The sequence below is a fragment of the Dendrobates tinctorius genome, unplaced genomic scaffold, assembly GCF_039654945.1.
Source record: "Dendrobates tinctorius isolate UK_male_01 unplaced genomic scaffold, ASM3965494v1 ptg000151l, whole genome shotgun sequence".
Taxonomy (NCBI): Eukaryota; Metazoa; Chordata; class Amphibia; order Anura; family Dendrobatidae; genus Dendrobates; species Dendrobates tinctorius.
In genome coordinates, this window is record NW_027361818.1 from 12,704,641 (window position 1) to 12,717,119 (window position 12,479).

Here is a 12,479-nt window from a genome sequence, read left to right on the forward strand (position 1 = left end):
ATTGAACTTGTTTCTGGTTCAACCCCCCCAAGGGGCAGAATCTACCCTCTGTCTCCCGCGGAGACCACCGCCATGTCCGAGTACGTCCGAGAGAACCTCGCCAAAGGCTTTATACGGAAATCCTCTTCGCCCGCGGGAGCTGGGTTCTTCTTCGTCAAAAAGAAGGACGGGACTCTACGGCCATGCATTGACTATAGGGGCTTGAATGAGATTACCATCAAGAACAGGTACCCTCTTCCACTCATTCCGGAACTGTTTGACCGTCTCAGAGGGGCTCGGGTCTTTACCAAGCTGGACCTCAGAGGAGCCTACAATCTGGTCCGTATCCGCGCAGGTGACGAGTGGAAGACCGCTTTCAACACTCGAGATGGCCATTACGAGTACCTGGTCATGCCCTTCGGTCTTTGCAATGCTCCTGCAGTCTTTCAAGAGTTCGTCAACGAGATCTTCCGGGATCTCTTGTACTCCTGTGTGGTTGTGTACTTAGACGACATCCTCGTCTTCTCGCCGGACCTCTCGTCCCACAGAAAGAGTGTCCGCCTGGTGCTTCAGCGTCTTCGGGAGAACCGTCTGTATGCAAAGATCGAGAAATGTCTCTTCGAACAGACCTCTCTGCCATTTCTGGGATACATTATCTCCGACGCTGGTCTAAGGATGGATCCCGAGAAGTTGTCTGCCATCCTCAAATGGCCTCGCCCCGTCGGATTAAAGGCGATGCAACGATTCCTCGGGTTCGCCAACTATTACCGGCAATTTGTCTCCCACTTCTCCGCGATCACAAGACCCATTTCTGTGCTCACCCGTAAAGGGTCTACTTCCAAGGATTGGTCTCCTGAGGCAGAGGAGGCCTTTCTGTCCCTAAAACGGGCTTTCTCCACGGCTCCGGTCCTGCATCGCCCTGAGAGCGATCGACCTTTTGTACTCGAGGTGGACGCTTCCTCGACTGGTGCCGGGGCGGTGCTGTCCCAGAGAACCGCCTCCGGTCGCCTACACCCTTGTGGCTTCTTCTCAAAGGCCTTTTCTCCATCCGAGTGTAACTACTCGATCGGTGACCGGGAACTTTTGGCCATCAAGTTGGCCTTGGAGGAATGGCGCCACCTCCTGGAAGGAGCTGTCCATCCTTTTGTCATCTTCTCGGACCACAAGAATCTGGCCTATCTCCAGTCTGCCCAGAGACTAAACCCTCGCCAGGCCAGATGGTCTTTATTTTTTGCCCGATTTGATTTCGAGCTCCGATTCCGTCCCGGCAACAAGAATTCCAAAGCCGACGCCCTGTCCAGGGTCTTCCAACCACACGAATCCACGGAGGAACCGTCACATATCATTGATCCCACTAGGATCATCACCGTGGCTCCAGTGAACTGGCTTACTCCTCCGCCTGGCAAGACGCTTGTGCCAGAGAATCTCAAGCAAAAGGTTCTTCTATGGGGGCACTCCTCCAAACTGGCCGGCCATGCCGGAACTAAGAAGACCCTTGACCTTATCAAACGTCACTACTGGTGGCCCTCACTTCGCCAAGATGTACTCGACTTTGTGGCTTCTTGTCCATCCTGTGCAAAGAACAAGGTGCCACGGAGATCTCCGTCTGGCTTGTTGCTTCCGTTGCCTGTCCCTACGGTTCCTTGGGAGAACATCGCCATGGATTTCACCACCGACCTACCCTGCTCTGCGGGCTGCTCAGTCATTCTGGTGGTGGTGGATCGTTTTTCCAAGATGGCTCACTTCATCCCTCTGCCCGGTCTTCCCTCAGTGCCAGAGCTGGCCGAGATCTTCATTCATCAAGTCTTCAGGCTTCATGGACTACCTCGACGCATTGTGTCTGATCGAGGGGTTCAGTTTACCTCCAAGTTCTGGCGTTCGCTTTGTAAGCTTATGAACGTTTCCCTCGACTTCTCCTCGGCCTACCATCCACAGTCCAACGGACAAGTAGAGCGTACCAACCAGACACTTACGGGATACTTACGCCACTTCTCTAACGCCCACCAGAACGATTGGGTCAACTTACTTCCCTGGGCAGAGTTCGCTTATAACAACCATGCTGGTGAGTCTTCGGCCAAGTCTCCGTTTTTCATTGTTTTTGGCAGACATCCTGGTGTCCCTCTTCCGATAACCCCTGCCTCTGAGGTACCCGCGGCCAATGCCTTGTCCTCGGAATTTTCTAAGATTTGGGCTGAGACCAACACATCACTCAAGAGATCCGCTGATCAGATGAAGAACTATGCAGACAAAAAGAGGTTGGATTCTCCTCCGTATCGTGTTGGCGACAAGGTCTGGCTCTCCTCCAAATTCGTCCGACTAAAACTGCCCTCCTACAAGTTGGGTCCACGCTACATCGGTCCGTTTGAAATTCTGGGACGTATTAACGAAGTTGCCTACAAATTGAGGTTGCCTGCTTCGCTCCGGATCCCGAACACCTTTCACGTCTCTCTCCTGAAGCCTGTGGTGCTGAATCGTTTCCATTCCTCGCTTGATCTTGGTCCTCAGCCGGTGGGTGCCGACAACGTTTTTGAAGTGCAGGACATCCTCGCTGTGAAAAGGGTTAGAGGTAGGACTTTCTTTCTCGTTGATTGGAAGGGCTTTGGTCCTGAGGAGAGATCCTGGGAGCCTCGGGAGAATATTAATGCTCCCCGTATCCTCAAGAGGTTTCTTGTTAATCTCCGGGGGGGGCGGCTTAGGGGAGGGGGTACTGTTACACCGCTCCGCCATACTTACCCGACCTCCGCTCCCACGCCGCAGTCGCCCTCCGCTCCCACGCCGCAGCCTCTCTCCACCCGACGGCCGCGGCGGTCACCTGAGACAGGCCCGCGACCGATGCCTTCCCTGCATGCTATGCGCATGCGCCATAGGCCGCGGCCGCGCCTCCTTCCTGCTCCTTATGCTCCGGCTGTGCCCTGACCCGGAAGCACCTTTGGACCAATGGCTGACCAGACGGGGCCATATCAGGCCGCTTCCCCCTGAGGGAGGCGCCTGATCGTTGTGTTTCCTGACACTCTGGCCTCGCTCCATCGTGCACACTCTGCTCCTGCAGTTCCTGTCTCGGCTGCTCCTCACAGCAGCTTCTCAGTCCTGCTACCCGTGTTCCTGGTTACCTACTCCAGTCCTGCCTTCAGTGTTCCTGTCGTCCTACTCCAGTCCTGCCTTGTGTTCCTGACGTCCTACTCCAGTCCTGCCTTCAGTGTTCCTGCCGTCCTACTCCAGTCCTGTCTTCAGTGTTCCTGCCGTCCTACTCCAGTCCTGTCTTCAGTGCTCCTGCCGTCCTACTCCAGTCTCAGTCTTACTCCGGTCCATCCTGAGCCGCCCCTCTCGGTACCGGCTACCGTGGTACTCGAACCCCTGGGCCTGCTCCTAACGGTCCCTGTATAGGGGTCGGTTCCACCTGGCAGCTCGCCCGGGGTCCCTCGGTGCCACGGCCCAGAGGGTCCACTCTCGGAGCTCCCGCTCCTGACCACCCACGCTAACAACCCTTAGGTGCTGGTTTTTTTTGTAGCCAAAAAGGATGGTTCATTAAGGCCTTGTATTGATTATCGTGCCCTCAACAAAATTACTGTTAAATATCAGTATCCGTTACCCCTGATTTCGGATCTATTCTCTAGAGTTAAAGGTGCTTGCTGGTTTACCAAGCTTGACCTCAGGGGGGCGTATAATCTTATTCGCATTAAGCATGGGGATGAATGGAAGATGGCGTTTAATACTCCGGAGCGACATTTTGAGTACCTGGTGATGCCTTTTGGGCTCACTAATGCCCCTTCTGTCTTCCAGTGCTTCATGAACGATATTTTCCGAGATTTTGTGGATACATTTTTGATTATCTATCTGGATGATATTTTGATCTTCTCCAAGGATTGGGATTCTCATGTGGAACATATTCGGACTGTGTTCCGGATCTTGAGGGAGAATTCCCTGTATGTCAAAGGATCTAAATGCCTTTTTGGAGTATAGAGGATTTCTTTTTTGGGATTTATTTTGTCTCCGTCAACTATTGAAATGGACCCGGCCAAGGTACAGGCCATTTACGATTGGGTTCAGCCCACTTCTTTGAAGGCCCTCCAGAAGTTTTTGGGTTTTGCTAATTTTTATCGGAAATTTATAGCAAAATTTTCTAGTATTGCCAAGCCATTAACTGATTTGACTAAGAAGGGTGCTGATGTGTTGAATTGGTCTCCGGAGGCTGTTTCTTCCTTTCAGGAGCTGAAGCGAAGATTCACCTCCGCCCCGGTGTTGCGGCAACCTGATGTCTCACTTCCGTTCCAGGTAGAGGTGATGCTTCTGAGATTGGTGCAGGAGCTGTTTTGTCCCAAAAGGATCCTGTAACATCTAAAATGAATCCCTGTGCTTTCTTTTCCTGAAAGTTCTCTCCATCTGAACGTAACTATGATGTGGGGAATCGGGAACTGTTGGCCATGAAATGGGCATTTGAGGAGTGGAGACATTGGTTGGAGGGAGCTAAGCATCAAGTCATGGTCCTCACTGACCACAAGAATTTGATTAACCTAGAGTCGGCTAAGCGCTTGAACCCTAGACAGGCTAGGTGGGCCTTGTTTTTTACACGTTTTGATTTTGTGGTTTCTTTTCTTCCTGGAACTAAGAATGTCAAGGCAGACGCCCTCTCTAGGAGCTTCTTTGCTGATTCTCCTGTGGTGACCAAGCCTGCTACCATCTTAGGCGAAGGGGTAGTTCTTTCTGCCATCTCGCCCGATTTGAGACGTGCTCTGGAAGAGTTCCAGGAGGACAAACCTGATCGTTGTCCCAGTGGAAAGTTGTATGTTCCTGACCAGTGGAAGAAGAGAGTGATGTCTGAAGTTCATTGCTCTGCTTTGGCTGGTCATCCAGGTATTTTTGGTACTAGAGATCTGGTGAGTCGGTCTTTTTGGTGGCCCTCCTTGTCTCGTGATGTCAGGAATTTTGTGCAGTCCTGTGGGACGTGCTCCCGGTCTAAATCGTGTTTTCGCTCTAGTGGGTTGTTGATGCCTTTGCCTGTCCTCAAGAGGCCATGGACCCATATTTCAATGGATTTCATCTCTGATATGCCTGTCTCTCAAAGGATGACTGTTATTTGGGTGATTTGTGATAGGTTCTCTAAGATGGTTCATCTTGTACCACTCCCTAAGTTGCCGTCTTCCTCTGAGTTGGTGCCCCTGTTTTTGCAACAGGTGGTTCGCTTGCACGGGATTCCTGAGAACATTGTATCTGACAGAGGAGTTCAGTTTGTGTCTAGATTTTGGAGAACTTTCTGTTCCAAGCTGGGAATTCAGTTGTCCTTCTCCTCTGCTTTTCACCCTCAGACCAATGGGCAGACAGAGAGAACAAACCAGACCTTGGAGTCATATTTGAGATGTTTTATTTCTGCTGATCAGGATGATTGGGTTTCATTTTTGCCCTTGGCCGAATTTGCTTTAAATAATAGAGCTAGTTCTGCCACTTTGATGTCACCTTTTTTTGTAACTTTGGGTTTCATCCTCGATTTTCTTCAGGGCAGGTGGAGCCCTCTGCCTGCCCAGGTGTTGGCACTGTGGTGGAGAGAATGCACCAGATCTGGGACCAAGTGGTGGATAAGTTATCTCTCTCCCAGGAAAAGGCCCAGCGGTTTTCCAACCAACATAGGACCATTGGTCCCCAGTTTAAGGTTGGTGATATGGTGTGGTTATCATCAAAAAATATTGCTATGAAGGTGGCTTCTCCTAAGTTTAAGCCTAGATTTATTGGACCTTACAAGATTTTGGAGATTATTAATCCGGTCTCTTTTCGTTTGGCTCTTCCTGTCACATTTAAAATCCATAATGTTTTCCATAAGTCTTTGTTGAAGAGGTTTGTTGAACCTGTTGTTCCGGGGGTGGCACCTTCAGACACTGTATTGGTTGAAGGTAACATGGAATATGAGGTAGAGAAAGTACTGGATTCCCGTCTGGCTAGGCGGAGACTCCAGTATTTGGTTAAGTGGAAGGGTTATGGTCAGGAGGATAATTCCTTGGTCTCTGCCTCTGATATTCATGCCAAAAGATTGGTGCGTGCCTTTCATCGGGCTCACCCTGATCACCCTGGTGGCGTGGTTGAGGGTTCGGTGACCCCTCCTCAAGGGGGAGGTACTGTTGTGAGATCATTTTCCCCTTCACTACTGAGGCCCGATGAACTCCCTCTTCTGGTAAAGAAAGGTAGTGAGCCTGATTATCAAACACCTGAGCCTAATGAGGATGACTGGCTGAGTGGAGTTACTGACTGGATATAAGGCTACCAATGCCCTTCTGCCCTGCGGGTGATTTCTCTGTGGGATCCTTGGAGACCAGTCTGAATTCCTGCTCTTCTAAAGCTAAGTTTTCTGCTAGGCCTTTTGCATTTGTGCTTTGACTTTGTTTTGCTTTGTTTTTCTGGATTACTGCCATTCCCTGCTGGGGTGAACTGAATTCCTTTAGCTCTGTCTTCTGAAAATACCTGAGTGCTGATATAGTTTTTGAAGCCTAGCTGCTTCAGGGTCTTTTTCCATATCAGCTTGTTGTTGACTTATGTCTTTGATAGGGTTTTGGCAGATTGCAGACAGCAACCTTCCTTTCCTGTCCTGTTTAGTTAGCTTGGGCCCCATCGTTTGCTCAGCCTATCTTTCTATCTGTGTGAGTGTTTTTTCATCTTGCTTCACCGTCATTATATGTTGGGGGCTGCCTTTTCTTTGGGGTCTGCTCTGGGCAGTTAAGATTTCCTTTTCTGTCTTTAGGCTATTTAGCTCTCCGGCTGTGATCGAGGGGTCTAGGGCACCGTAGGAACCCCCCACGGCTACTGCTAGTTGTGTTGATAGGTTCAGGGGTCTGCAATCTGATAGTTGCCAACTTCTCTGGTTTTCTGGACGCAGCTTCTATTTTTGTGTCTGCCTCCTACGGTGACTCTTTCATAACAGGAGGCCCCCGCTGCCGCGCTGCATATCCCGCTGCTGTGGGGGTCTCAGGGAAGCACTGAGGGAGCCCCCTCCCTGCCGATGCTTCCCTAAACCTCTGGTACACTGTGATCATGTTTGATCGCAGTTTTCCAGGGGTTAATGTTCCGGGGGCGGTCCGTGACTGCCCCTGACACAAAGTGCCGGGTGTCAGCTGTGATAATCAGCTGACACCCGGCCATGATCAGTAGCGCCCCCCCCGGGAGTGCCGCTGATCGCTTTGACGTACTACACCGTCCCCGGTCATAGGGGCCATGGACAGGATAGTACGTCTAATGTCAGATAGGGGTTAAAAAAAATATAAAGAGGAATTGTGTAAAAAAAGAAAATAAGACACGTATTGAACAAAATGTTGTCATTGAATCATCTCATCCATGATTTATTGTGAATATTCTGTCAAGAAAATCCAGAAGACAAATCCATAGTTCCTCCTTTTACCCATCTGGAAATACAGTAATCAGCTGAGATAGCCTCCTAAATATGTGTGCTGCATTTAAGTATATTCTTATCATTTTCTAAACATTTGTTGAAGAGTTCTCCTGATCTCCTGATTCCTCAGACTGTAAATGATGGGATTCATCATTGGAGACACAAAAATGTACAGCAGAGATAAGAACTTGTTCGTGCTCGATGATCTGTCATTGGATGGTGACATGTAAATCATGAAGAGTGTTCCATAGTAGATGCATACAGTGGTGAGATGGGAGCCACATGTGGAGAAGGCTTTTGACAAGCCACTGGTGGAAGAAAGGGTCATTATGATGATGAAAATACTCAAATAGCTGATAAGAATTAAAGCAAAAGGGATTCCACTGGCAATCATGGATATTACAAAGTCAACCAAAGTCAAGAAGTGAGTATCGGAGGTAGCCAATTCAAGAAGAAAGCCTAAGTCACAGTAGAAGTGGTCTATTGTGTTGCTACCACAAAACTCCAGCTCCCAAAAAAAAATCATCTCAAAGGAAAGGAAAAAGATAAAAAACCAGGAGCCAAGAACCATCTTGAAGCAAACATGAGGTTGCATTATAGAATTGTAGCGCATCGGGCGGCAAATGGCCAAGTACCGATCATAAGACATTATAGTGAGCAGAATAATCGGGTTATACCCAAATATGAGCACCATATGGAGATGGAAGATGCAGCTCCTCACTGGCACCTCCTTCATATCATATAGAATTACATTTAACATCATGGGCACAATGGTCGTAGTGGAAAGGATATCGGCTATAGCTAGATGCTTGAGAAAGTAGAACATTGGGGTATTGAGGTTGTGATTGGTGGACACCAACACTATAATAAGGAGGTTTCCAGCCAGAATTATCAGGTAACAGAAGAGGAATAGGATGAAGAGCAGAAATCTGTATTTATATAGACCATGAAATCCAAGGAGCAGGAACTCTGTGACTTCAGTCTGGTTGACGTTGCACATTTTCATTGAATACACTGAAAGCAAAAGGAACTGAAGTCTCTTTCTTGTAAGAAAGTGAATTATGTAAATAATGAAAACATTAAAAGATCACAATAATCTATATGTAGAAAAAATGCCTCATACACAGATTATCGATGCTGATAAGCCCCACGTGGAGATGACCCTCGGAGTATTGGGACATAAGACTACGGCAGTCCGCAACTCGTATTTTTGAAAGTCGGTAACCAAGTGGCTGTGTGACCGTGTGACACTTGGGTGATTCTGTGACTAATCTCATGAGTGAATTGTTGTCACGTATGCAGTAATTTAGGTATCATGAAATATTCTTCCCATTTCATATAAAGTAAGAGAACTTAATAAATCATCTAATGTTATATTTCATAAATAATAAATTAGGTTATCGAACACTTAAACACTGATGACTAAAGATGATTAATTCAATAAAAATGTGATTTCACCTTTTTGCAAGGATTTTCCAAGGAATTTCCATTATTTGAGATGTTATTTGTATTTAATATCCCTTTTAATTCTCTAGGGTCTAGTGGTGCAGTGACTGCTGTGACAGCTAGGGGGCGCTGTATGGGTCATGCACACAGGCATATCCATTGTGGTAATGGATATAGGATGAATGCCTGGATGGTAAATGACCATTATGTATCCCAGAAGGGGTGGCCCTGGGATGGAGGCTTGATCATCTGCTAATCAGCAGACATACTGCTGAGGCTTTGTTACAGTGTCAGGGAGAACCTCCAGGTGGCTGGTGAGACGGGTGGAACCAGTCACCTACAAACCTTTCCAGGGGCATGTGGCTAAATGCCCATACTAAGCATGTATGTGTATGGCTGGGTTAGGACCTGCGATGAGGTCATAGACATGTGATCCGATGGGCATGGCTACAGACCATATAAGGTGACCAGAGTAGGTCACATGAGAGAGAATGCCTGGACCTGATTGGTCCGTATGGAAGGTCTCGGCAGGCTGACTGCTGGAAGATGTGGCTGCCTTCCTAGAGAGCACGTGTGGAGGCTGTGTATAATGGCTGCATGTGTCTGACAGTTCCCAGGAGAGGGAATGAACGTCTGAAGGCTGAAGCAGCTAAAAGGTAACCCAGACGGGGTGAGCTAACTGAGAGACTGTATAGCCTGATGGCTGGATAAAGCACAGCCTGTGTGACCACAGGGCTAAGGGGAGCAGAGCTGCACTATGAAGATTCCTTGTTGTTTGCTGTAAGACTGTTGCATGCTGCTATGGTTTATGCTGTACAATAAACCATATGGACTATGTTTATGTAGAAAAAGCCTGTGCCAGACCTGGTTTTTCTGCAGCCAAGCGAGTATCCCCAACCTGAGTAACAAGCGCTACCTTACAGTCTCTAGACCGCAGAACATAATAGAAGTAATATGTAAAAAATAAAAAATGAATTCTTATCCTCACCTCTACAGTCCCTTCTTTCCTCACTGTCACCCGTCCAGTCCTTGTCGCATTTTCTGCTCTTGTAGAGAGCGCTACGATCCTCAGGGCTCTAACACATGAGCGGGGAATTCCAGCTCTGATGAAGCCTGGGAAGATTCTGCACAAAATAAAAAAGGTAATAAAATCTCGACATACTCCCTGACTTTGCGCATACATTCCCAGACCCATACCAGGCCTCATCAGAGCCGGACGTTCCAGCTCAGTGTGAAAGGTCCAAGGATATTAGTACAAGCAGCCAAAATAAGAAGATGATACGACAGGGACCAGACAGGATACAATGAGGAGCAAAGAGGTCAGAGACATGAGCCGTAAGGAGAGTACAAGAACATCAACTTTTTTTACCTTTTGAAGGCCCTTAAATTTCCAAAAAATGGCTGCATCCTAATATTATAATTTCATACTTTATAACATGTGTTCTTGGAAACTTAAAGATTGATGACTAGGCATGAGTGGATTAGGCAAGATTCAAATTCACCTACCTATGCAAATTTTCCAGCTTTATATTGGATCTGCAGAGAAGTTTTTCTGGGCAATGCAAAGGAAATCCTGAAGACACGACCTATTGGTGGCTCTTGAGGGCCGGAGTTGAGGAACACTGTTCTAAGTTATAGAAATGTTTTGCCTGATTCAGAATTTACAACTTTTAAAACTTCATTACATTTTTGCACAAATTTAATCTAGTCCCTTCTTGAAGTGGTTTTATATGTGCCAGATATTTTGCAAAATGTTTGCTACATTTTTTGAAACCTACCAGTGTTTGAGTTTAAAAGTTGCATGAAAGGTGAAAGAAAAAACATAAAGACCATTTTTGATGAAATTCATAAACTGCATACTCCATTTTGAAGAATTTCTCACAAAAAACTGTAACAAAAACCTCAGGAAAAAACAGAACAGTGAAATTAAAAAAGCAAATGATGAATTGGACCATGAGGCAGCAGCAATTACAAGAAGTAATGGGCGTCATCTGTTCCTTAGATGGAAAACTCCTTTAATGACAAGGATAATTTTAATGACCCTGTCAATCCATGTTTTTCTTACCCAGAAGACCCACAATAATGCAGTACAAGAGCTGGATAATATGGATGTATGAGTGCAGCTTAAGTCATCATTTTGTGGCTCTAATTCATGAAGGATTCTACAAATCTTCTGCCAGGAACAGTAGACAAATCTCAGGTAGTACAAGGCAGATACAACAAGAGCAACGTATTCATCTCAGTGATCTCTTCTCAGCACAGATCTGGCACATATAAGGCCACCAGTGATATTTTCTTCACCTTTTATGCTTTATTTTTTACATCAATAATATCCCCAGGATGACACCAGGGGGAATAAGAAGGATGGGAAGGGATTTCTTAAATAAGCAATCGAAAGACAAAACATTGTGTTATTGTAATTATCTACGGAGACTAAAATATCACAGTCATGGGACATTGATAACTACAGATGAAATTGTCATCTCATTATATTTGCAGAGAAAGCAAATAAATAACCCAAAGATATATTTCAATTATATTGTACCTTATTCTTACCTATCAAAAATTCAATGACTAAAATATAAACATTTAAGTCTCAGCTTTCAAAGAACTTTCAAGGAATGCCCAAAACTTAGCAGTGCCACCAACTTTAGATCAGGAATTATGTTACCCCTGTACCTTCTCGGCACTAGAATATAAATACCAAAGTTGGCAAGGGAAGAAGAGGCTGCTCACTAGAGCTGAGCGAATATTTCAATGTTTGGTTCGGGTTATGATTGCCGAATTTTCAAAATTCGCCGATTAGTTCGTTGAATATTTACCGAACATATCTGAACACTAGTGTTGAGCATTCCGATACCGCAAGTATCGGGTATCGGCCGATATTCACTGTATCGGAGTTCTTTTAGCTTACCGAATACCGGAATCGGAAGTTCCCATAATGCTATGAGCCAGTTTGATTTGATTCAGCCAATGACAATCCTCAGAAGTGTGGGCACATCCTGTTAGGCATGTAGGCATGTTAACTAATGAAATGAAATGATGTCATGATGCACTATAAAAGCCACCGCCACCGCCATTTCGGGTTCACTCTGCTATGAATTCAGTTAGGGACAGGCTGCTGTTCAAGACTGTGAGGGACAGTTAGAGATAGCGATTTTCACAATCATAGTGTGCTTTACACAGGCTACATAATACACCACTGTAGCTTTCTTTTGCCTTGCAGCAGTGTTCACAGCTGTCTGCAAGGTCTGTGTGAGTGCAGCTCACGCTGAGTAGTGTGTCCTGCAGCTACGTCTGGTTGTAGGCCGCTCAGCGTGTCACTGCCTCATACATATTTTTCTTTTTTGCTGCTCATTTTTCATTCTATTAGTGTGCATCCATCCGTATCCATATACGTTGGTTGCAAACACTGTTGTGAGTTCATTTTTCCCTTCACCATTGAGGTCTGATGAACTCCCTCCTCTGGTGAAGGAAGGTAGTGAGGCTGATTATCAAACACCTGGGCAGCTAGATGATGACTGGGTGGCTGGAATTGAGGACTGGATATAAGGCTGCCAACGCCCTTCTTCCTGCCTGGTGATTTTCCTGCTGGATTCTTGGAGACCAGTCTGATTCCTGCATCTCAAAGCTAAGTTTTTCTGCTCTTCTTTGTACTCTTCAGTTTTGTTTTTGTTTTGCCTTG

At 46.6% G+C, this 12,479-nt stretch overlaps 1 protein-coding gene across 1 annotated transcript; it reads right to left on the minus strand.

The window, feature by feature from the left end:
• Nucleotides 1-7,427: 7,427 nt before the first annotated feature.
• On the minus strand, nucleotides 7,428-8,348 carry LOC141049987 (olfactory receptor 2D2-like). Its single transcript, XM_073546824.1, has one exon. The coding sequence runs from the start codon at nucleotides 8,346-8,348 to the stop codon at nucleotides 7,428-7,430; it is 921 nt and encodes a 306-aa protein (XP_073402925.1).
• Nucleotides 8,349-12,479: the final 4,131 nt, after the last annotated feature.

Coding starts and splice junctions, on each gene's coding strand:
- LOC141049987 (XM_073546824.1), bottom strand. CDS start 8,348: ATGTGCAACGTCAACCAGACTGAAGTCACAGAGTTCCTGCTCCTTGGA.